The 26,355-nt window shown below is 43.7% G+C and overlaps 1 protein-coding gene and 1 pseudogene across 1 annotated transcript in view; one reads left to right on the top strand and one right to left on the bottom strand.

Moving 5' to 3' along the window:
* The window catches only part of AK7 (adenylate kinase 7), a 55,129-nt gene extending 31,727 nt beyond the window's left edge, over window positions 1-23,402 (bottom strand). Inside the window, exons 1-5 of the mRNA XM_032623074.1 lie at window positions 23,281-23,402; window positions 20,316-20,504; window positions 15,085-15,193; window positions 7,880-7,974; window positions 3,324-3,434 (exon numbers count right to left, since the gene is read on the bottom strand). Coding sequence (XP_032478965.1) covers window positions 3,324-3,434; window positions 7,880-7,974; window positions 15,085-15,193; window positions 20,316-20,504; window positions 23,281-23,385 — 609 coding nt within the window. The 5' untranslated portion in view covers window positions 23,386-23,402. The remainder of the gene's footprint in view (window positions 1-3,323; window positions 3,435-7,879; window positions 7,975-15,084; window positions 15,194-20,315; window positions 20,505-23,280) is intronic.
* Window positions 17,183-17,510, top strand: LOC116749093 (annotated as a pseudogene).
* Window positions 23,403-26,355: the final 2,953 nt, after the last annotated feature.

Genomic DNA, 26,355 nt, shown 5'->3' with positions numbered 1-26,355 from the left:
ACCTTTAAGTGCTATGCCGGGCACCGAAAGGCAAAGGAAGATGTAAAAATCTGTCCATCCATGATGGTCTTTAATTACCGAGTAGGGGAGGGGGCATACATAGAACCAAGGAATTTCGTGATGGGCCTTAATATGAGGATTTTAATAGACATGGAGTTCCCTTCATCCGGGAGGAGTAATTTAGGTGCTGGGAGAATTTGCCTCAATACTCAACTATTTTTTACTGTCATCGAGGTACTAGCAGCTACGCTGTGTAGAAACAGGCTTTTTGGCATGTTGAAAAGCTTAAGGCAGAGGTAATACTTAGGGATACCTGGGCACTGATTCTCTTCCTCTGATGCTCTCCACTCTCATAATCCAATAACCACGTGGCTTTGATGATGTTTAACGTAACAATCCAGAGAGACTCATGCAATGGTTGGTGCAATTTTTTCTGTATTGCTAATGCGAGGTCCAAGTATAAAAGGTGCAATGACCCACAGAGATCTGTTTAGGTTCCGTTAAACACTTGACTCATGAGCCGTCCCACTTGAGATGTTTAATCTTTGGTTAATTACATTGGGGATTTAATCTAACCCGAGACAGTATGATTTGTGAGCATATGTGTGCTCTGACTGGCCTCTTCTTGCTAATTCTTCATCCAATTAGAACGCTGTAGTTGGTGTCAGAAGTAGAATTATCAATACAGACACCCTCCATCACCACTGTGATTCGATTTGGGAAGGTTGGATGTTGGTAAGTTGAAGACATAATCATGAACTGAGGATGGAACCCAAGTAGAGACCAGAAAATCCCGCCCCCACCCCACACACCCTCATCCCTGATATGAGAGAACTGGGGTCTCTGAGTGAGCTTTTTGAGGAGGAACCATATCATCATAATTGATCTACATTCCTGTACATCTGGACGAGTGGATAAGAGAGGCAAGGACAAGGTGACCCAGTCCCCTGGTTTTTCCTACCTGTCCTAGGGAAAGTGATAAGTGAAAATGCCCCAAAGGATTTAAAAAGCCTATGAACTTGCCTCAAAAACTAAACTGGTCCACCTTCTTGTGTTTATAATATAGCATGTAAATATAAATGTGATTACTGCAGATGTGGTGACAGTTGATGAACACTGGACAACCAGCCCCAGGAGGGCAGAGACCACGTCTGTTTTGTTCACAGCTGTGAGGCCAGCTCTTAGCCACAGTGCCTGTTACATAGCAAGATCTTAACGGATATGAGCTAAATGATTCCTTCCAAGGTTCTACCTATTTGATGAAAAACACTAGGTTACAGAAGGGTTATTAAGATGACCAAGTTGGCCAGATCAACCTTATCTTATTAATTTTTCAGAGAAGAGTGATTAGGAAAGCTTGGGATTAAAAAAAAATTCTTTTTGAAATTAAATTTTGATCGTATAATTTAGAGCATGGGACATACTTAACATTTTTATGATAAAAAAAGATATTAAGATGACACTATTTCTGTATTTAATTAAATTTATTTATTTATTTTGGCTGTGCCACACAGCTTGTGGGATCTTAGTTCCCAGACCAGGGATCAAACCCGTGGACGCTGCAATGGAATTGCAGAGTCCTAACCACTGGACTACCAGAGACTTCCTTATTTCTCCATTTTAGACTATCATTCACATCTATTATTTTTGCATGTGTGATCATGCCTTCTCAATCGGTGAATTTGAAATAAATGATCAAGAAAGCATGACTTTTATATTTGGGGCAATGTTCAAAGTTTAATAAAATAATATAGTTGTAGGATTTGGAGTTGGGAGAAATTTAGATTTTCTAGTCTAACCCCTTTATTTTACTTATTTGACTCCAAAAGTTGAATGACTTGGCTAAGGTCATAAGTTAATGGGTAGAAAAGGGACTAAAATGCCTAATCCCATGTTTTTTCCTTCAAATATTTTATACTCACAGTGTTTGTATTGCCAAGTAAAACAAAAAAAATTTAAATAAAATAAAAACATTTACTAGTAGGACAGAATTCAAGGACCAAGTTCCTACTGTAATATCCTCTGAGACCACTAGGTGTCATCTTAGAACTATCATTACATATCACTACCGTAGGTCTTCCGATAACGGGAAAAATGCAGTGGATGGAACCTTTAGAGGTTTAGGGGTTCTGTATAAATTCTACCTAAGTTAAATGAGGATGATGATGATAGCACTTAGTTCACAGAATTGTGAGGATTACATATGAGATATAGGAGGATTACATGAGGTACTGTAAGTAATACATCTGGTGCAGTGCCTGGTACATGGTAAGCAAGCCCTCAATAATTTTTAGTTGTTACTACTTATTCATCACCAGGGCATTCCTGTCATCTATCTTGATTAAAGAGAAATAAAACAATTTTATAATATATGGATTTCAAAATGATAACTTTTGCTGCTACAGAAGGCTAATAAGCTATTCTTTTTGTTTACGTGAACTTCCCAGCTAGAGGTGTGTCAGTAATCAGTGACACGGATGTGTCAGGATCAACTCTACTGAATGACGGAGTTTTGGAGTCAGGAGAAAATAAGAACAAAACCCACAGGCTTTGGTATCTGACGGATCCAGGTTTGAATCCCAGCTCTGCTCTTTCCCACAGTGTCTGCATCTGTGAAAAGGGAATAATTATGTATGTACACGAGACAGTTGCTGCAAGGAGTAGATCAGGCGAGGCTAACGGTGCTCAGCAAATGCTAACTATGCGACCTTGAGCGAGTTACTTAACCTCTGGAAGTTTCCGTCTCCTTGTTTGTAAGATGAAGTTTATTTTTATTTATTTATTTAGGCTGCTTGGCTTGTGGGATTTTAGTTCCCCGACCAGGGATTGAACCCGGGCCCTCAGCAGTGAAAGCGCTGAGTCCTAATCACTGGACCAGCAGGGAATTCCTTGTAAGATGAGGTTTATATGCACTTTTCAGAGCTGCTGTAAGAAACTAATGAGATAGAGTCTGGAAGAACGGAAAATGTGGTTCCCTCTTCCCCATTCCCACTCTCAGCTTTTTGACTCTTCTGGACCAAGGGACTCTTTGGACCTACAGACCCCTTAGGAGATGAGGGCTTGAGCTCTGCTGGGGACTCCATACAAGGCTTCCATCTTAGGGGGCTGGAAAAGAACGTGGGGCAGGACCTGGGACAGTGCCTCTTGGGGGAGCCTGAAGCTTGGAGCTCTGTGGGTATAAGGACGTGGGAACTAAATACTGACGTGGGGAGCGAGCTGACATGGTACACATAGAGTATGTGGAACAGTCCTGACCATGTGCATTGTAAGCTGCTTCCAAAAGAGCTTTTCTTACCCTAAAGGTTCTACTATTCGAGACTTACCTTTTTCCCAAACTTGAGAACCAATTTTTCAGCATTTATGTGGTCCAGAAAATTAGGATGGTGTTTTCTTCTTCGATAATCCTCTTCAGTAAATGGAATCTCAGAATCACCCTATGAGAGAGAAAAGGCCAGACTCCATGTGTTAGAGCTAAGGAAACTGCTAAGCCCACAGATGCTAGGGAGACTATGTTCCTTTAAGCTCAAATAAAGCATTCTAAAAACTACTGCTTATTTTTATAGTGATTTAATTTTCTTGAAAATGCTTTAGCTAGCCAGATTCTATCATTTAAACTTAATTTAAACAAAATAAAAAATTTAAATATCTTCTTTTATTTTGTTGAGACAGTGACATGTTGTCACTGTGATTCCATAAAGGCATTAAAAAACCCATTTCTTAATAGCTCTTGCGATGTGTGTAGTTTCTTTTTTTTTTAATGTGTCTTTAAAAAAATGTTTTTAGTTCTTTTATTTATTTATTTATAATTAAGTAATTAATATATTTTTGGCTGTGTTGGGTCTTTCTTGCTGCACGCGGGCTTTCTCTAGTTGCGGAGAGAGGGGGCTACTCTTCGCTGTGGTGCACGGACTTCTCATTGCGGTGGCTTCTCTTGTTGCGGAGCACGGGCTCTAGGTGCTCGGGCTTCAGTAGTTGTGGCACACAGGCTTAGCTGCTCCGCGGCATGTGGGATCTTCCAGAACCAGGGTTCGATCCCGTGTCCCCTGCATTGGCAGGCGGATTCTTAACCACTGTGCCACCAGGGAAGCCCTCATTTTTTAAACCTAAATTATGTGTGTTTTTTCTCTTTTCCACATTGCCTCTTTCCTTAAAATTCATCCCACATTAATGAGAACATACCATGTGCAAGTTTCTGTCTCAGGCCTTAAAAGCTGTCTTCATCGGATAAGATATCAGTTTGCGGGCTTCCCTGGTGGCGCAGTGGTTAAGAATCCGCTTGCCAATGTAGGGGACACGGGTTCGTGCCCCAGTCCGGGAAGATCCCACATGCCGTGGAGCGGCTGGGCCCGTGAGCCGTGGCCGCTGAGCCTGCACGTCCGGAGCCTGTGCTCCGCAAGGGGAGAGGCCACAGCAGTGAGAGGCCCGCGTACTGCAAAAAAAAAAAAAAAAAAGATATCAGTTTGCCCTAAGAATCAGGAAAGAGAAAGAAAAATATATCCCTGTACTGAGCTGTTCATCACTCAGTCTCTCCACAACTCACCCTGCTGTACACTCCTCCCATGGAAGAACAATTAAATAAAAACTTCCTGGAGAATCAAAGGGAGAAACTGAGATCCATGATACAGAGTGATTTCCCCCAAATCCATCCAGATTTAGAGGTCCTATTTGGAGTAGGATTTCTAAAATATACAGTCCAGTCAGGAGCCTTTCAATCACATCACATTGGTATAAGTTAAATAACCAGCCCAAAGCATCTGAGTCCAGGGCTTACATGAAATTAATCAGAGAGGCAGAAGAAACACGAGGATGAGGACCCTGAGGTAGAACAATCATTGCAGATTTGAGAAATGGGAAGAAGGGCTGAAATGACTGGAGCCAAGCTGGGGATTGGTAGAGGAGGAGGTAGGTAATGCCAGGGGACTTCCCTGGTGGTGCAGTGTTTAAGACCCCACGCTCCCAATGCAGGGGGCCTGGGTTCGATCCCTGGTCAGGGAACTAGATCCCTCATGCCACAACTAAAGATCCCATGTGCTGCAGCTAAGACCCAGCACAGCCAAATAAATAAATAAATATTTAAAATAAAAACCTTTTAAAAAAAAAAAAGGGTACGCCATGCCAGGTTGCCAGGGTTTGTGGACCATGTAAAGGAGTTTAGATTCATTCTAGGAGCGTAGAAGGGTCTTAAGCATTTTAAGCAGGACTATAACACAATGTGAATTATATTTTATTTTACTTATTTATTTGGCTGTGTTGGGTCTTTCTCTAGTTGCGGTGAGCGGGGGCTACTCTTCGCTGCGGTGCATGGGCTTCTCACTGTGGTGGCTTCTCCCGTTGTGGAGCACGGGCTCCAGGCATGCGGGTTTCAGCAGTTGCGGTGCATGGGCTCAGTAGTTGCAGCACGCGGGCTCTAGGGAGTGCGGACTTCAGTAGTTGTGGCGCACAGGCTTAGTTGCTCCGTGGCATGTGGGATCTGCCCGGACCAGGGAAAGAACCCGTGTCCCCTGATTTAGCAGGCAGACTCTTAACCACTGCGCCACCAGGGAAATCCCTGAATTATATTTTAACAAGATCACTTAAGCTGTTTGTTGGAGATTGGACTGGAAGGAGGCAATGGATCATTTGAATTAATTAGGATTTTTTCCCCTGGAGCTGGGGATAGAGACTTCCTTCCCTGGGTCTCGTGGGCAGCGTGGACACCTGAACAAATCAGGACTCTGATGGGAAGACAGGAGGATGGCTATTTGACCGGAAAACAGCAGCATCTACCCCAATCTAGTATTCACTTTTCTCTTTTGAGTTGCATTATGAAGTCATGACTTTTCACAAGCTCAGCTGACTTCAGTGAACCATGAAGTATCAGTCAGGGTCCTAGCATGAAATGGCACACTCAACGTGGGTAATTTGAGGAGGGTTTAATAATAGGACTATTTACAAAGATGTGGGCAGGTATAGGGAAATCACATACCCTGGAGTCAGTAACAGGGTGCTCTGGACCACTCGAAGGTCCCAGAGTATAGAAGGCGCAAGCGATAATTAGGACCTGGGGGTGAGCAGTGTGGGGAGGGCTGCCTGGCAGGAGCAGTGACTTTGGTTGAAGAACTCAGCCGGCCAGTAGCAACTGGGCAGAAAGGAGTTGGAGGGGTAGTACCGTGACCTCACTCTTTTCATTTTCCCCATCCTTCACTGGCGCTTCCCACTGGCCAAACCCAATGGGAAGCAGAGGGCAAGGTTGCTTGCCAATCTAGACGCGAGGTCAGGGCTGGGTGATCACCCCTGCCTCTAGAAGTGGGTACGTGATCCCAGGTCTGGCCAATCAGAGCTCTACATTTCCCTGGCCACAGTGACTGGTTTAGAGTTTGGCCTGTGACCTAAGACCTGGAAAAACAGCATATTCCAGTGCTGGGTTGTGACATGGTCAAAATGGAAAAGACACTCGAAGTTCTAGGGATGTAAGCCTGGGAGCTCCTGGGGGCCAGAAGGAGGGGACAGCTTACCTGAGAATGAAGCCTACTCAGAGAGGAAAAGAAGCAGGTGAATAGAGAAAAAGAGTAGGTTATTTCTGAGAACACTCTTTAAGCCTCTAGATCCAGCTGTGCCTGAAGTCCATTATTGGACTTACCAGTTATATGAGTCAATTAATCCCCATTTTGCTTAAGTCAGTACAAGTTAGTTTATAACTGAAGGAGTGATGACGATCAATCAGGCCAGCAAAATGATCGTCCAGTCAAATGGCCAATGATTGTTCTGTAGCAGACACTTACTAGAATCTTTGAGGGATAGAACTTCAACAGGAATAAAATGACTGGCCTGCTCTTTGAGATGATAGCAACCAAACGGAGTAGTAGGTGGGAGAGCTTTATAAGAAAAGGACAGGAAACCTCTGGTCCCTGCCCTCAAAGACCTCCCAGTCCACTGAGGGAGAGATAATTAAACAAACGGCCTTTGATGCAATAAGTATGATAAATCCCTAAATATTTCCTTATTATAAATAACGTATTCCATTGAGTCTAACACGTGCATTTTTTTTTTCACATTTTAACATCTCTGAAATTAGAATGTGTCTTGTCGTCAATGGTTTATCACAATGTAGTCAGCCAAGAAGCATCCGCGCTGTCCTCACTGGAGCCTGGGTCACCTTCAGGTCACCTTGAGCACATACTGTCATCCTTAAACTGAGTTAGGTACTATGCATTTTGGTCTAATTGCCTTTTGCAGATGTCTTTAAAAAGATTAGAGTGTGACTCAGCACTGAGATGAAAAGATAGTTCATAGGCACACAGGCACTGGGGCAGAGAAGCAAATGGAAATCTGGTCTCAGGGGAGAAAATAAGCAATACTAGAAGAATGACTCTGAATCCATAGTTTTTGCAAAATAATAACCATGAGCTTTATAGGAAACTACCTAGAGATAAATGACATGACTCAGGTTTTATACTAAGTTATTGTGTGAAAACAGACAGAATGCAGGTGTGATTCAGAGAAACTGGGCTCTGAGTTTGAAGAAGTTTGGGGAATACTATAACCACCGTATTTTGCTTATATTTTCCCTTTTAAGGTATGCACAGGAATGTATATGACAAAGATACGGGTCTAAACAAGTCTAAACGAGAGGGCTTTCAATACATTTAAAATAAAAAGTGATAAGCATTGTTATACTTGACTAGGCGGCATTTTCTTCTTTTTTCTAAGGGGCATGTAAAACAATGTGGCCCCTTAGAATGCAGTGTTCTTTGAACCTGTGAACTCTGCAGAGTGTTTATTACGGGGTAGGGTTCAGGAGTGTAAGAATACACCATCCACTGTAGAAAGCTCTCGCGTGCAGATTACAAGGAATCGGGGGTGAAATGTTGCATAAAAGAAAAGCCAGCACACTACTTACTGGGTCCAGGGGTTTGGACCGCGCCCAGGTCATCACCGTGGACACTAAAATAAACATCTTCCGCTTTTGGAAATGGCTGATTTCTTCATTCAGGGCTGTAGGGCCAAAAAGCCAAGCAGTTACTTGGATCCATTTAGAATGTGTTTTAAAATCATGTGTACTTTTAATTACCAGCGGGACTTGAAGTGACTCCTCTTTCAAAGGAGTGGCTTTACACCGGGGGGCATCCCCTCTGATGCTTCCCTGCCCCCTCCCCATCTTTGTCCCTGGCTGCCCCCCTCCAGCCACCCGACCTCTTCAGAGCCCAGCTCAAATCTTCAGCCCCTTCCTATTTCCTGGCCTGCAGCGGTGTGCTTTCACTTTTGGGGAGGGCTCGTGATACTGGTAATAGCTGACACGGATGGGAACAGTTCTGGGCTTTATCGAATTCTCACCATCAGGGGATGGGTACTCTCATCTCTGTTTCTACCTTCTAAGGGAGCTGAGGCACAGTTTGCCCAGGATCACGAAGTGAGGTGGTGGTATAGAGTCCGATCCAGGAAGCCTGGTTGCCCGGCCTGTGGCTTCCCCACTATGCACCCCCTCCAGCTGCATGGAGAATGGAGTGGGAGGCCCCAAATCAGAAAGCAAGGCCCTCTTTTTTTTTTTAACCATTAAAAAAAATTAAAGCATAGCTAATTTACAATGTTGTGTTAGCTTCAGGTGTACAGAAAAGTGATTCAGTTATATCCATCTATATCTATATCTAATATATTCTTTTTCAGATTCTTTTCCATTGTAGGTTATTACAAGACCTTGAATATAGTTCCCTGTGCCATACAGTAAATCCTTGTTCTTTATCTAGTTTATATATAGTAGTGTGTATATGCTAATCCCAAACTCCTAATTTATCTCCTTACCTTCCCCCCTCTGGTAACCATAAGTTTGTTTTCTATGTCTGTGAGCCTATTTCCAGTCTGTAAATAAGTTCATTTACATGATTTTTTTCCATTCCACATATAAGTGATATCATGTGATATTGGTCTTTCTCTGTCTGACTTACTTCACTTAGTACGATCATCTCTAGGTCCATCCATGTTGCTGCAAAAGGCATGATTTCATTCTTTTTTATGGGCAAGGCCCTCTCATGATTTCACATAAAGCAGTGCTATTTAGCTTAAGTGCTTGCAGAAGGAAGTAATTCCCTCCCCCTCCACCCCGCCTGGCTGGGGGAGAGCAGCTTATGCGTTGGGGGCTGTGGGCTGTGTGTGGAGGGAGGGCTTTGGTAACACCCCGATGCTTGATTACGAACCATCTGTAGAGATGGGAATTTAGAATAGTGGTGGCCTGGACCTGGGAGTGTTTGGTTTCCAAAGGGTTTGTCATTCCCCGGGAGGGCTCCCCACACATTTAAGCACTGAATCTCCTTGAATACTTTCTGGCATGTGATTCCACTAAAATATTTTTCATAATGTATAATTTTCCAGGAAAAAACAAAAACTAAAGTGAGATATACTTAAATTGTCAGAGGATCTAAGCGACACAGTAGTCATGGTAAATTTTAGTCTCATGAGCTGATTTCTCGAACAACAAGGAAAACAATAAAATACTGATATCCTGAATCTAATAAACTCATGGAATCCAACCGTAAGGTGAGAGAGTATTATTGAATTAAGTCTAGGAACACTATGTCCACAGACCTACTAGAGAATGGACTTGAGGACATGGGGAGGGGGAAGGGTAAGCTGGGACGAAGTGAGAGAGTGGCATGGACATATATATACACTACCTCACGTGAAATAGATAGCTAGTGGGAAGCAGCCACATAGCACAGGGAGATCAGCTCGGGGCTTTGTGACCACCTAGAGGGGTGGGATAGGGAGGGTGGGAGGGAGGGAGACTCAAGAGGGAGGAGATATGGGGATACATGTATATGTATAGCTGGTTCACTTTGATATAAAGCAGAAACTAACACACCAGTGTAAAGCAATTATACTCCAGTAAAGATTTAAAAAAAAAAAAAAGAACACTATGTCCAAATATTAATCCCAATGAAATGTTAACTTTAGTTTCTATTTTTATTCTATTAACAAAAACCGCCTCTTCAATTTACTTTTGTTCTTTACCCTTCCTGCTCTGCTGTGCCTCAGACTGGCCTATTTTGTGAATGCTTGGCACACTTAGAGGTCTTCTAACTGGGTTATCCTTTTTTATTTGTGATCATTTGAATGGATCTAAAACGATCTGCTTGTTCACTTGTGAACGAGCAGCACATTTTATCCATATATACAAACGTTTTCTTGCATTTCTTATATTTCATTTCTTTCTCCAGTTTTGCCTTCCTTTGATAGTATTTGTGAAAGGCAAGGTAGAAGAATTCTTTTATATTAAAATGTTTGAAAATAGTTCAATAAAACATCATTAAGAGGTAATACATATCCACTGTAAAAACAAAAACAGAAAACTCCCCAAATCTCAGAAAGTACCTGAGGTAAAGTGAGAAAGTTCCCTCTACTATTCTCTCTATAGCCCCACCCACCCCATGTCCTCCCCACTCACCCAGTCCCCCATGACTGACCAAGGGCTATACTTTCTTACAGACACAAACACTTCGTATCCCAAAAAAGAGGTAACCCATTTAAAAGTTTTTCACCAAATAGAGAATAAAATTGTCTTAGGAAGCAATATAGAACATACTCTAGATTTTAAAGCTCATGAAAGGAAATGCAGTATCAAAGTTTGAGAACTACTATGTTCCCTTGATGATTAGTGGGAGACATCCTATTAGGTGCTGAAGCTCATCTGTCATAGCAGGAACTCAGTGGTTAATGTCTAAAGTTCATAATCAGAGGACATCAGTGCAGGCATTTTTGTGTATTAAAAGGAACAAGTGGGTTAAATGAGGTTCCTTTTTTGTTTGTTTGTTTGTTTGTTTGTTTGTTTTTGCGGTACGCGGGCCTCTCACCGCTGCGGCCTCTCCCGCTGCAGAGCACAGGCTCCGGATGCACAGGCCCAGCGGACATGGCCCACGGGCTCAGCCGCTCCATGGCATGTGGGATCCTCCCGGACCGGGGCACAGACCCCCAAACACTGTGCCACCAGGGAAGCCCAAGGTTCCTTTTGAACAGTAGAGGTGGGATGGAAAAGAAATGCAGGGAATTGTTGCTTTTTATTCTAAATCCTACTGTGCTTTTTAACTTTCAAAACATGTCCAGGTTTTATTTCAGAAAAAAAAATTAAAATGTAAAGAAAATTGTGAGTATACATTATATAGAAAAAAATCAATTTCCAAAGACTGGCACAAAATAAGAACTCAATAAACATTAGGTCTGATTATTATTTTAGGTGGTGAAATTATCTTAGAACGTGCAATTACACATCATTTGTAAATATTTGCAAAGGGATAAAAATGTGGAGAGTAGGCGTTTAAAAAGCTCTGTTTCAAAAGATAACACATTGTTCATGTTATTGATTTGTCTCTTACTGAATGAAACTTAGGCCCACAGGGATAAATGAGAAATCAAACATTGTAAGCTCCTGAGGACTCCAGCACATCCACAGAGAGTACTTTTTCATCATGATTTCTCTGAATATGGTACAGACATTACTGAGGCTTCATTCCATTTCTCTGAACATGAGCCAAAATATAGCTTTGCTATTGGTCTTATTCAGGGGTTGGCAATGTACCGCTTGTTTTTGTAAATAGAGTTTTATTGGAACCCAGCCCATTCATTTACATATTGTCTATAGTTGCTTTCTTGCTTACAACAGCAGAGGAGTTGGCTTGAAAAGCTAAACATATTTACTATCTGGCCTTTAACAGAGAAAGTTTGCTGACGCCTGAACTAATCTGCCAAAAACCAACATACTGAAGTGTAAAAAATACTGCAAAGTAAGGTGCTTGTATCTTTTTGGCTGCCTCCTAGCCTAGAACGGTAATTCAAATAAGCTGATTTGCTCTCTCCTTTGATCCGGACTTAATAAGGAGATGAATCACAAAGCACCAAATTGCTAAACATCATCTTGTCCCTTAGAGTTCATTACCTTTTTCAATGCATTTAAAATATGAAAGTGTTCTCTGTGACCCCTTCCTGACCCTTGCTATTGGGGAACACTTGTTGAACTGAATCAAATCCTCACAGTTAGAAATAATTCCTTTTCTCCTGGGGTTTCCCGGGTGGCGCAGTGGTTAAGAATCCGCCTGCCAGTGCAGGGGACACAGGTTCAAGCCCTGGTCTGGGAAGATCCCACATGCTGCAGAGCGACTAAGCCCGTGTGCCACAACTACTGAACCTGCACTCTAGAGCCCGCAAGCCACAACTACTGAGGCTGCACGCCACAACTACTGAAGCCCGCGTGCCTAGAGCCCGTGCTCTGCAACAAGAGAAGCCACTGCAATGAGAAGCCCACGCACCGCAACGAAGAGCAGCCCCCGCTCGCCGCAACTAGAGAAAAGCCACCGTGCAGCAACAAAGACCCAACACAGCCAAAAATAAAAAAAAATTTTAAGCTAAATAATTCCTCTCCTCCTAAAGTCACATCCATCTTGTGATAGCTTTTGTGTCAACATGCCATTCTCTACCCTGCATGAAAGTTTCTCCCGAGTCCCTTAGCTCTCTTGTGGGCCTACAAGAGCCTTGAGGGTATCATTTTTTTAAAAATTTGTCTTTGTATCTCCCCAATACGTTCAACCCCACCTCCTTAAGCCATGCCTGTGGAATGAATAAAGGTTGAATTTTGAAAGTTAACGTTTCATTTCTTTCAATGATTAAAAATATTCTATTCTTTGGACACATAAATCAATGGAACAGAATAGAGAGCCCAGAAATAAATCCATGCACTTACGGTCAGTTAATCTATGACAAAGGAGGCAATAAAAGACAGTCTCTTCAATAAATGGTGCTGGGAAAACTGGACAGCTACATGTAAAAGAATGAAATTAGAACACTCCCTGACACCACACACAAAAATAAACTCCAAATGGATTAAAGACCTAAATGTAAGGCCAGAAACCATAAAACTCCTAGAGGAAAACATAGGCGGAACACTCTTTGACATAAATTGTAGCAGTATTTTTTTGGATCTCTCTCCTGAAGCAAAGGAAATAAAAGCAAAAATAAACAAATGGGACCTAATTAAATTTAAAAGCTCTTGCACAACAAAGGAAAACACTGACAAAATGAAAAGACAACCTACTGAATGGGAGAAAATATTTGCAAATGATATAAATGATAGGGGGTTAATATCCAACATATATAAACAGCTCATGCAACCCAACATCAAAAAAACAAACGACCTGGGCTTCCCTGGTGGCGCAGTGGTTGAGAGTCCGCCTGCCGATGCAGGGGACAAGGGTTCGTGCCCCGGTACGGGAGGATCCCACGTGCCGCGGAGCGGCTGGGCCCGTGAGCCATGGCCGCTGAGCCTGCGCGTCCGGAGCCTGTGCTCTGCAACGGGAGAGGCCACAGCAGTGAGAGGCCCGTGTACCGCCAAAAAAAAAAAAAAAAAAAAAAAAACAAACGACCCAGATTAAAAAATGGGCAGAAGAACTAAGTAGACATCTTTCCAAAGAAGACATACAGATGGCCAACAGGCACATGAAAAGATGCTCAACATGGCTAATCATCAGGGAGAGGCAAATCAAAACCACAGAGGTACCACCTCACAACTGTCAGAATGGCCATCATCAAAAAGACAACAAACAACAAGTGCTGGCGAAGATGTGGAGAAAAGGGAACCCTCATGCACTGTTGGTGGGAATGTACATTGGTGCAGCCATTGTGGAAAACAGTATGGCGCTTTCTCAAAAAACCAAAAACAGAACTACCATATGACCCAGCAGCTCCACTCTTGGGTCTATATCTAAAAAAACGAAAACACTAATTCCAAAAGATACATGTACCCCAATGTTCCTAGCAGCATTATTTATAATTGGCAAGATATGGAAGCAACCTAAGGTCCATCAACAGATGAATGGATACAGAAAAATTGGTGAATATATATACAATGGAATACTACTCAGCTATAAAAAAGAATGAAATTTTGCCATTTGCAACAACATGGATGGACATATTATGCCAAGTAAAATAAGTCAGAGAAGGACAAACACTGTATGATATTACTAAAGAATACAACAAACTAGTGACTATAACGAAAAAGAAGCAGACTCACAGATATAGAGAACAAGTAGTGGTTACCAGTGGGGAGAGGGAAGGGGGAGGGGCTTCATGCAGTAGAGGATTAAGAGGTACAAACTATTAGGTATAAAATAAGCTACAAGGATATGATGTACAACACAGGGAACAGGCAGTATTTTACAACAACTATAAACGGAGTATAACCTTTAAACATTTTGAATCACTGTATTGTATACCTATAACTTATAATATCGTACATTAACTATATTTCAATTTACAAATTCTATTCTTCGGAAGCTCCTGTTGCTAAATTAATTAAACAAGGAAGCCATTAGATTGAGGTGGTCCTAATAGCTTAGCAGCATAAATAAGCAAACCCAAACCTAAGAACAGCTAATCACAAACAGTCAACTAGGCTCTCCCAAATAAGGGAAACACTTAAGTTACAGCCAGTCAAATAACTGCTTTTCTCTATAAAAGTCTTGTCCCTAGCTGCTGTTGGTGGAGCTCCTAACCACTTCCAACATGAATCGGATTGTTTTTTGTTTTATCTGCGCCACGTGGCTTGCAGGGATCTTAGTTTCCGGACCACGGATAGAACCCAGGTCCTCCGCTGTGAAAAGCTCAGAGTCCTAACCACTGGACCGCCAGGGAATTCCCAATATGAATTGATTTTTGTTCATATAAACTCTTCTTTTTTTATATATAATAAGAAACACTGTCAAATGCAGTAAACATCAACTTTATTTTTATGTATTAATTTATTTTGGCCACCCTGCACATTATGTGGGATGTGGGATCTTTTTTCCCCAACCAGGGATGGAACCCATGCCCGCTGCTGGAAGCACAAAATCCTAACCACTGGACCACCAGGGAAGTCCCTCACATAAACTCTTACATATTTTCATATGCCTCCCTTTATGCTTTAATGCTATCCACAGGTGTATCCACTAGTCTGATTTCACTTCCTGTTTTAGGTGAATTTCAGATCAGTTCTTCCACGGTCCTAATTTGCCTAGTGTTCCTGAGATGACTCTTAGGTAAAGTAAAAAGTCCCGTCCCTGGAGATCAAGGGTGCATCTCACTGACCAGAGACTGCCCAGATGGCTTCCTCCACTTGCTGGGGGTTCTCAGTGATGTTATAAATGATAACATCACACTCCAGCAGGTGCATGAGAAGGTCTTCTCGAGAGATAGCCTGAAAAAGAAAGTTGACAGTCATTTGTTGCAAGAAGCGAACAAAGTAACCTTAATATTTAGATGGGAGTGACAATTTCCAAATGAGATATGTTGCCTGGATAGTCCCACAGGAAACATTCGCAGAAGGATTTTTTTATTTAAAATGAAATTTTGGTTCTCTTCTGTGTGTAGTTTTCAAGTAACAAAGTTTATGTAAATAGCCCGGAACAGATGAATAAGAAAATTGCATAATGATCTTAGGTACTACTTCTGCATGCTGTTTAAACCCCGATTCAGGAGGAAAGAATTAGAACCCACTGGAAGAAAATGTGTGAGGCATTTAAAACAAACTCAAGCTCTATGCAAGTTTCTTTGAGCAACTATAGATCATGAATCACTCGGAAGTGCTGATAAGTGATTAATATGGATTATTTCAGAATCCTCAAAATGGAATTGATCTGGTCTCATTCGAGATGTAAGGTACCTTATTACAGTTGACAGCAGGGAGTATTTTAAAAAAAACAGAAACTTTTAATGGTTAAAAATACCAAGTTCTTATATGGGATGAAAGTAACTTTGGTGATCATTGTGTCCAAAGGAAAACACGCACACTTGGTAAATCATAATTGGAATGATTGAGGATGAAACAGGCACGTTTTCAAGAGAATGGTCATCCTGACCAGATATTGAGTGACCATGATTGTGCATTCATTTGTTCCCCCAGTAAATATTTGTGGGCCCTCATTTTCACCCCAAGGGGAAAGGCAAAATAAATAATGTATGATTGTTGATACTACAGATTGTGTGTGTGTGTGTTGTTGGCAAAATTTTAACAAATAACTAGGGTCTAATGTGGACGAGGGTGCAACTAAGCACATATGAAGCCTTTGTACAAATTAGAAAAAGAAAACCTGCTCTTGGTGGAAAAATTATAAGGCACCCAGTCTGGGACACACTGTAGCCAGCAGAACACATCACTTTTCAGCCCCTACCCATGCCCATAGCTGGGCATCCTTGTGCAGTGTGCAACCTGTACAGCCCTACATGGCAGCCCCCAATGTAGAAAGGGCTATCATAGAAGCACATGTGAGGTTTAATGGACTAGGTGAAGTATGGGACTATGGCTTGTAGGAGTTGACATTTGAGCTGGGTTGAAAGGGTGAATACAAGCTCACTCTGCAGAGCCTGGGAAGTTCACAGACTAGCAGGCCATTTGCTGAGCCAGGCAAAAGCGCCTTTGACAACCTGGACCAGCCTAATGTTTTTCCATCCTCCATTCTCTCTTATCTTTCATACCACTCTTGCTTCTTCCCCTTGGCTGCCCAGAACCCAAGCTCTAGCTATACCAATGCTTTCTATTCCAAAGCACACCATACACTTTGCCAGGTGCCCCCTTGTGTGTCATTTCCTTGTTCCTTTATCTGCATGGAAAGCTCTATTCAGCCCTGGAGGTTCAGCCTCAGTCCCAGCATCACCAGTAGAGCCCAAGCTCCCAAAGGAGGGCCAGCTGTGCAGAATCTCCCGATCAGAGGAGCTTAGGGGTCCTTGCTCTGTGTGGCAGGGAGGAGTCTGAAGCTCCATTTGCCTGGCTCTATAGATAAGACTGAGAATTCACACTGCCCTTTTCAGAGTGCTCTGGACGCGGCTGTGCGCACACCTCTGTCATCATGTCACTGTCCTGCTCTGGAGCCACTAGTTGACATTGCAGAGTTCCTGCTAGGCTGTGAGCTCCGTGTTTTTCTGTGGGTCTTCAAAGTGCTCAATACTCATTCACTGAATCAAATTCAGGTATAAAGAGTGATCAGTGATGGAGATCTGAAGCAACGCAAATAGCCAGGAGAATGGAAAGGAGGCATTCTTTCGAGAGCGATTAAAGACACGAGTTGAGGCCTCCCTTCCTTCAGCTGCCGCTAAGGTGCTCCGTCCTTCCAAGGAAGCTAAGGCCGTGTTGGGGAGAGGCCCTCACTCTATCTATCTGGCAGCCCCCGCCTAGCACTAGCCCCGCACCATGGCCTCCGTCTCGGAGCTCGCCTGCATCTGCTCGGCCCTCATCCCACATGACGATGAGGTGATGGTCACAGAGGACAAGATCTATGCTCTCATTAAAGCAGCCGGTGTAAATGTTGAACCTTTCTGGCCAGGATTGTTTGCAAAGGCTTTGGCCAAGGTCAGCACACAGGGAGCCTCATCTGCGTGCAGGGGCTGGTGGAGCTGCCCCAGCAGGAGGTCCTGCCTCTTCCACCGCTGCTGCCCCCGCTGAGGAGAAGAAAGTAGACGCAAAGAAAGAAGAACCTGAAGAGTCTGATGATGACAGGGACTTTGGTCTTTTTGACTAAACCTCTTTAGTAACATGTTCAATAAGAAGCTGAGCTCTTTAATTTGAGGTCAGCGAGGAGGCACTCTGTGCTCTGGAAAAAACTGGCAGAACAGGACTTCAGACAGACGTTTTCAGGAGAAATTATTATGAACCCAATATCGTGTGTCTTCTCATACCCAGAAAAGCACCAAAGTCATGACTGGAGAGATCTGTTCCTTGTGACTAGCACCGACCTTTTGCTGAGACGTGTACTTGATTGCACGTGGCCCCTTCACCCAAACCATATGCATACTGACGCCCCACACCCCAACGTCTTTGGAGCAGTTCCTCAGAGCTCTCTGAGAGACTGTCTCCCAGGCTATAGCCCTCAGTAAACCCCAAATAAAACTGAACCCACAGCACTCGCAGTGTGTGTGTGTGTATGTGTGTGTGTGTGTGTGTGTGTTTTCCAGTCTATAGTGGGAAGCCAAGAGCCCACAGCAATACCAGGCTTGCAGGTGTGATGGGGGCAAGTGCGTGATGAATGGCGTAAAGGACACTCTTGGTTGTCTACAAACATCCATCTCCTTTTCTTCTTTCCCAACAGAACCCCAATTTTGTGCAGATACGCCCCTTCTCAGCCTGTGGGAAATTAACTCCACCTTCTAGCTTAAGGGATGGGCCTTACTGACCTCAGGGTGAGTGATTGGTTCAGAAATCAGCACGTGTCTCAACTCAAGACACTGAGATTCAAGGAGATACCTGCAGGGTGCTGCTGGAATGTTCACCCTCCTTCTTCTGAGAACTTCTGGAAGTTCTCTTCAACAGTGTTGCTGCGTTTGTGTGCAAAGCCCTGGAATGTTGCCGCCTTGCTGCCAACCTGAGGATGAAGTCCCCCCCAGAGGAAGACAGAGCCCAGGAAAGGGCAGGAAAAGCAGCTGCAGCCCCTGGGTCATGCCAGGCCTGAAGCAGGTGCTTCCTTGAGACCACCAGCCACATAAGCTGATGAATTCCTTATTGGCTACTGATTTGCATTGCCTTTTTTTTTTTTTTTTTTCCTATTACTTGCAGCCCCAAACAGCCTAAACTGATAACAGACAGCAAGGCCCTTAATACAAATTAGGGCAGAGTAGTGGGGTTTTTTTTTTTTTTTTTCGGTACGCGGGCCTCTCACTGTTGTGGCCTCTCCCGTTGCAGAGCACAGGCTCCGGACGCGCAGGCTCAGCGGCCATGGCTCATGGGCCCAGCCGCTCCGCGGCATGTGGGATCTTCCCAGACCCGGGCGCGAACCCGCGTCCCCTGCATCGGCAGGCGGACTCTCAACCGCTGCGCCACCAGGGAAGCCCCAGAGCAGAGTAGTTTTGTAGAGGAGTGTGAGAGACTTCATCCTGGGTAAATTGATATAGAAGTGCTGCAGGACATCTCAGGGAGTGGACTAGGAAGCAGTTGGATGTGCAGGTTGGTCAACAGGGCTGGAGAAGAATTTGAAAGGCGTTGGCTTGTACAGGGGAGCTGGAGCTATAGGACTGAATAAGATTTAGAAAGGATGCCTATTAGGAGAAGGGAGGGAGCTCTGAGAAAAACTGCATTTGAAGGGAAGGAGTCGATGCGTAAGGGCAGTCTGCCAGCGGCTGCTGCTGGGAAGCAGGGAAGAGAGGCCCTTGGTAATAAGGGGCTGGCTGGTGACAATGGCCAGGGCATCTCCTGTGAAGGGGTGGGGGCTGGAGAGTGCAGGAGTGAGGCCTGCAAAGGTGGCTGAGCCCTCTCTCAAGTTCAGTGGTGGCAGGGGCCATGGGCAGAGAAAGAGGCAGAGAGGCCAAAGTAAGAGTGTATGTGTGTGTGTGTGTGTGTGTGTGTGTGTGTGTGTTTCCAGTGAGAAAGATGTGAGCATACGTAGAGGTGGAAAGAAAGAAGTCAGTGGTGAGTGAAGATCCAGAAGAGGGTAAAAGGGGGTAAGTGGTGAAGAAAGTTCCCAAAGATGGTAGGAGGGCACTCATTCATTCATTGACAAATACTTATTGAGGGCCAGTGCTGTCCGTCACCGTGCAAGGATACACATGAGAATAAATGGGGTGCTGTCTCTACTCTCAAGGAACAGATACTAATAGTGTGACCCACAATAGACAGATAATAACAATGGAGTGAGAAAAGTATAAGAATCTAGGCAGGTAGAGAGCTCAGAATCTAAACTGGGAGTGGGGAATCATGAAGGGCTTCCTGGAGGAGAAGACAACCCAAATTAAATCGTGAAGGATGAATAGGGCTGGTTGGAGGAGGGAAGAGGGAAGGCTATTCCAGGGTACAGCATGTGCAAATCTGTCTCCTAGGATCTAGAGGGCTGCAGGCAGGGTGATGGGAGGAATTAGGCTGGGAGGGTCACCCTTCTTGCAGGTATTTAAGCCCTTGGATGAGGACTGTGTAGAATTTGTCCTGTGAAGGCAGCAGTATTTCTCAGTAAGACAGCAATATAATGGTGTTATCCTTGAGTGGCTGATTACCAAAGGAGATTGCGCCGGCCATGGCCCAGAGCCATGTTGGGGTGATGCAGGGCAGAATACATTTTAAATACAGGGCAGAGAACCTTATGAGTCTGAAAGTCCAAATGAGATCCATACTTTCTAAGAATATCTCATTTAAGTTCTTGGCTGCAGGCAAGACTTGAAAGTGGAGAGACAAGGGTTGTTAATTTCCGTCGCGGGAGGAAGACCTGCCCTCACCTCTCTCCTCAACTTCCCCACCGTCTCACGTTGGCAGGAGAGATACAAGGAGCAAACACATTGGCAGGGCATCGGAGCAGGGGGTGGCCCTCCCCTTCACCCCCTCTCAGCAGTCCCTCTGGACTTACATAGTAGGTCTCCACGGCAAAGTTGGGGCAGGGGGTTTCGAGCGCGGAAAGCGTGCCCACTATCTGGAACGTGCCTTCCTTCAGGTTGGCTGAGGAGGCTCCTGGCACGGCTGATTTATCTTCATCGTGATTTTCCTCCTCTTCGGTAATTTCTTCAAGCGAAGCCCCGACGACAGAGTTAGAGAGAAACTGCAAGCAAACAGGAATTTCCTGAATACTAAGAACGGCGGAGAGTAAGGCCAGTCAATGAATGACGATTCTAAAACCTGAGCTTTACTGAAGGCTCGCTAGCGGTGCCACTCATGCTTTGTACACTGGTATCTCATTGAAATTGGTTTAATTCCCGCAACGACACAGTGAAATGTCTATTCACTATTATGACTCCACATTTCGTAGGCGAGGAACTCAGGCTCGGAGAGCTTAAAAGCTCGTTAAGGGTATTATCCTTCCCTAGCATCAGGCAGAGCTGGGCTAAATTCATAATGGTCGTTTTGTCTAACAGATAGGTAGAAATGTAATGCGACCAGCTTAGGTAACTTAAATTTGCTAGTACCACATTAACAGAAGGAGAAAGAGACAGGTGAAGTTAACTTAGGTAAAGTTTAAATTTTTAAAAATTTAGGTAACGTTTTGTTTAACTCAATATATCCAAAACATTATCAGTTTAACATGTCATCAATATAAACATTATTGAGATATTATATATTGTTTTCTTTTCCCATAGTAAGTGTTTGAAATTTGATGTGCATTTTCCACTAACAGTGCATCTCCATCTGGACTAGACACTTTTAAACGTTCCACAACCACATGGGACCAGTGGCTATGAATAACGAAATAGAATGAGGTTGGCAAAGTTTCTTTTTTTTGTTTTACAAAAGCTGTCTTTGTGAGTTGTTTATGCAATGCTCATGGGTTTCATATATAAAGAGAAATAATTTTAATTTATATATTAGACATATAATTTAATAGTTTAAACGTGTAAATAATCATGACGATATCACTCCTTGGGAGTAAAAACACAACAGAATGCCCCACCCCCTTTATTTTGATAAAAAAGCAGTCCAAGTTAATAGACAAGGTGTCAGGTTCAATCTCTTATTGGAATCTATTTTTTCCAAGTATGCCATATATATTTTCATTTACCTCTCAAACACACATATTCAATTTTATTATCCCGTTTCACAGATGAGGAGATTGAGGCCCAGCAATAAGTAATTTGCCCAAGATCGCATAGGTAGGGAGGGGTGAAGTTGGAGCTTCTGATAATGACACCCCGGCTGCACAGGTGCCCCACCCTGACACACTACCCAGAGACCGGGGGAGAAGGGGCTGTGGTGGCATTGCCCAGCTAGGCCTGAGGACAAGAGACATGGTTTCCACGTTTTTTTAGATGCTTTATATTTCTACTCCCATATTGCTTAGTGCAGACAATAGCAACTACTTGGAATTTGAGAAAGTCAAGTCCTGGTTTGTTAAGGAATGACTGGAAATTCTGTTATTGATAAGCTTTGGAAAAAATCTCTCCCAACGAAAAGTTTTATTGTAAAAATATTATGCTGTAAAAAACAATCAGAGATCAAAAGGGGATAAAGTAAAAAGTTAAATTCTCTTCCCTCCCTCCCTCCTAATTTCAATCATGACACGTCCCTTTTTAAGTACTCCAATATGGCTATCAATGGATTTAGAACATAAACCAAATCCCCGACCAAAGCCCCACAAGATCTGGGCCTTTGGGCTCGACTCTGCTTTGCTAATTTACACAATAAATATCGATGAACTGCTGACCACGTGTGAGGCACTGTTTAGTTGCTGAGCTGGGCCACATTTTGACTTTCACAGGCCCTTTCCTCCAAAAGTATATTAAAAATGATACTTTACGACTGTATATCTATAATGACACACTATCTTTGACTCTAAAATTTAATTTGCTTCCTTCCTATTTTAAAAGAAATTATAACATTTGTGCGGGCTCCAAAACCACATGGGTCCTGGGCATGGTGCCTGCTGTCCCCTGGAGCCCCTGCTTCACTGCAGCCTCACCACTCTGTCCTCTGCAACTTTTGCCTTTGCCGTGCCCTCTGGAAACTATTTCCTCGGGCTGGACCCTCATCTTGTGTGTGTCAGATTAAATGTCACCTTTCAAGAACGCTCTTTCATGCAACTCTATAGAAAGCAGCTGCGCTCTTCCCCAGTCCACCTCTTCTATTCTCTTTCCTTCAGAGTACTTATCACCTATTTAAATATCTTGTTTATTCTAGTAATTATTTATTGTCTGTCTCCTTCCAGAGGGGCAGGGTCTTCAAGGGTCAAAACCTTTTTTGGTCTTATTTACTGTGCCAGCCTTTTAGCAGGAGCTCATGAATGAGTGACTCCCATCCTCCAGAGGTGATAACGGTTAAGTGTCTTGTGTATCCTTTGAGACGTTTTTCTGTATTTAGGTTGTCTATCTATCTATCTTCTCTATATTTGTATCTATCTTTTTGAAAGACACAAGTAAGTTCATACTACTCCCGTCTTTTTAATGCTTTGCTATTGCATGCCATTGCATTTAGTTTTGGACTTCTTTTTCCGTCAGTTGCCTGATACAGACGAGTTGGCGGGAATGGAAAGAGAACCCGGTTAGGAGGTCGGAGACCTGGCCCCTATGTCCAGGTCCTGCCCCCAACTCGCTAAGTGATCTCGGGCAAGCCCCTTTCTGCCTCGAAGCCTCAGTTTCCTCTTATTAACAGGGGAGGAACCCCGGCTGGAACGGAGATCTCCAAACACCTCGGCTTCCAGGTGGGGCGCTTGTCTAGCCTGGGTGCAGACTGGGGAGCAGGGGGCATTGGCCGTGCCCAGGACGAGGGAGGGTCCCTTAGGGGAGGCCCTGATAGCCCGGTGGTGCAGGCCCTCGCTGGGTTCCGGGGCTGGGGCGGGGGACTGGAAGTTGGGGGCTGGGGTTCTCCTGTGATCCACCGCCGCTCACCTTCCCGATGTTTCTGCTGCTGTATGAGTCCAGCAGGTTTATAAACACCCTCTGGATCCGGATAACTTTCTCCGTCCGGGCAGCAACTTCCTCTTCTTCAGCCATGGTGGGAGCCTCGCTGGTTGCTAAGGAGAAAGCGTCCCTTTGGTTGCCAAGGAGTGGAGCCACGGCCCTAGGACCGCGGGGCCAGGCTGCCCTCCGGGGCTGGGGCTAGGGCGCGGGGCGGGGCATTCCCGGGGGGGCGGGGCCTCCGGTTTCCTGCGCCAGGAGGGCTCTCCCCGCCCAGGGCGCCAGGCAGGCCTGCGTCCCCGCCCGAGGCCTACTCTCCCCTGCTTCACGCCGGGGGCCCTCGGGCAGGGAGCGTCCTCCGTCCCTTTCCGCTCTTTCATTCGGTACTCCGGAAACACGTCCCAGTGTCCACCTGACACGGAGCACTAAAAATACTGATGAATCTGAGGAAAAGGTAAAACCGCAAGCCTAGGCTTCCCCTGAAATGTTGGAGTGAATTAACGTGCCCCTATGGGGCGGTCTGACCAGGAGGGCGTGACATAATCCTCTACTGCAAAGAAGGGCTGTTGCCATGGAGTTTGGGGGTCATGGTGTGGTCCCCACTGTGCTGCCAGTCGCTGCTTGGTCCACTGGGCTCAACTGGTTTAGCAGTTCCAGGGCTGGGGTGGGATTTGTGCTGGGGATTCACCCCCATTCACAAAGGGATAGAATTTAGACTTTGCCCTTTCCAAATCAGGTTAGACACGCAGTTGCCGAGATAAACCGACAAATTAAAAGATGCCATTCGATTTGTCTTATCACAGAACCACAAAGGTCACGGTGGACTAGATACATATATCCTGTTATCTTAGAATAGTAAATATTTTTGTGCTTTAAACATTAACTTGTTGAATGTAAATATTTAACACATGGATTGACTGTGTTTTTTTTTTTTTTTTTTTTTTTTTTTTAAATACTGATTGCCTCAGAAATTGGAGATGACCAGGGAGCTCCAGACAACCTGGAGGTTCTGGGCACTCAGGCATTTGGGAGACTAGGCTTTGACTTCCAGCTCTGCAGCCATTTGTGGGAGACTGGGGCCAACCTTTTAACTTTACCCAAGCTGTTAAACTGGCTGTAAAACAGGGGTGAAACCACCAACCTAACAGGGCGGTCAGGATCAAACAAGATATACGAGAGTACCTTCTGAAGTGGTCTCCGAAAGTGAAATTGCTTTTTTTCTGCAACGCTGAAGCACACTTCTACCAATGGGAGTTTTTCATTCCTTTTTTCGTCCCCACCCCGACTCCCTTTCCATTTATACATGTCTCATTGAAACTTCTGTTTTGATAAAGTAACACTTTGAAATTTTGCAGACTTAATTTGGGAACAGCTTGCTGACAGCAACATTCTTTTTTTTTAGTATCAACAAGAAAGTGCTGTCAATTTAAATGTAAAAATACTCATGTAAGACCAGTACAAAACTTGATGGAATAAGTACTCTTCAGCATTCTTTCAAAACGTCCATTATATCAAATATTCTAGAGTTCACTAGTTGCCTCATTTCCGGATTTTCAGTTTGACCCTACTGACACGCAGTTAAGCAGGTAAGTACTTTTATTCAACCGGTCATGCTACTTTAACTCATTTTTGTTTCATTCTTGTTTACATTACTGATAACATGTAAATGAGCTAGTTACAAGGGGATGGCTTCCAGAGAATTTTGTATCATATTGGTAGGTTAGGAAAGCAGATTCTATTGATCAATTCTGTTATGCCAACTAAGGGATCTTTCTTCTCTTATTCCTTTCCTCTTTAAAATTTTTTTTTTATATTTCAGTTTTCATTGAAGTATAGTTGATTTACAATGCTGTGTTAGTTTCAGGTGTACAGCAGAGTGATTCAGTTACATATATAGGTTATTATGAGATATTGAGTGTAGTTCCCTGTTCCTCTTTCAAGATCAGCTTTCATGTAACCACAAAGTTCAGGGGATGCTTTTATTGACACATAAGGGGATGGCTGGTGGAGTCAGAAGACTTGGGTTCTGACCGTACCCTCGGGCTCACAGGTGGGCTGCTGAGCAAGTGCCGCAACCTGTCCAAGTCTCAGCTGGGCATGTCACACACAAAATGAAGGGGTAAAGGGCAGAGTTCTTAAGTCAACGTGGCACATATCAGAATGTTTTCCTACCCTGTTCCCCCGTAACAATCAAACCACACATTTCGTGTTTTTGAACACTGGCGAGAGAATAGTGCAGTGTTGTGATGGGGGAAGGGAATGAATGCTCAGTACCCCAGTAGCTGCTGATTAGCTGTGTGGGATGTGTAATGATTGATTCTGGACCTGGAGGAAAGGTGGGGAGCGTGTCATTGTGGGAAATGAGGGTTGCATTCTCTTCGTAGTCATACTGCCGCTTCAAGGATCCTGGGAGCAGGCACAGCTCAGCACAGATTGGTGCTTTTGCTAGAAAGGGATGTTCTTCAGCTGGTTTGAACACCGTTATCTATTGCATTTCCCTTCTCTAATTAGTATATGAAAGCTAATGTAGAAAATATGAAAAAGAAAATGACTTATTTTACCACCTAGTGATAGCTACTATATTAACACTGTAGGATATTTTATTTCATTTTTCCTTCTGTTACACATAAGATTATTTTTCAAGATGTAGTTTTAAATCCCTTTTTTCCTGTAGTATAATTTTCTCCAATTTTAATGGCTGCATATTTTTCCATCAAGAGGCTCTGGCATAACTTAACCACTTTTTAGAGCCTTTTCAATGTTTCATTAGCGAAAATGACATCCTTGTTGTATATCTTCTGCTGAATCATGTCACTATGCTAGATTTCTAGGCTATTACCAGCACAGAAGTTATAAGCTTTGTAAAGGCTTTATTACCACTATTTTCCAGAAAGGTTTCACCAATATATCTTCCAATAGAGTGTAACTATGCCTCTCACTAAGTCTTTATTAATATCATTATATTTAAATAAGAGAAACTATTAAATTATTAGGTAAAATGGCTCAACATAGCTAAGCCTATTTTCCTTTCTTGAATTACTGGTCTGGTCGAACATCCTTCAAGTG

Source organism: Phocoena sinus, chromosome 2 (genome assembly GCF_008692025.1).
Source record: "Phocoena sinus isolate mPhoSin1 chromosome 2, mPhoSin1.pri, whole genome shotgun sequence".
NCBI classification, from domain to species: Eukaryota; Metazoa; Chordata; class Mammalia; order Artiodactyla; family Phocoenidae; genus Phocoena; species Phocoena sinus.
Note: the sequence above shows the minus strand (reverse complement) of the source record. Positions and strands in the feature narration are given on the sequence as shown.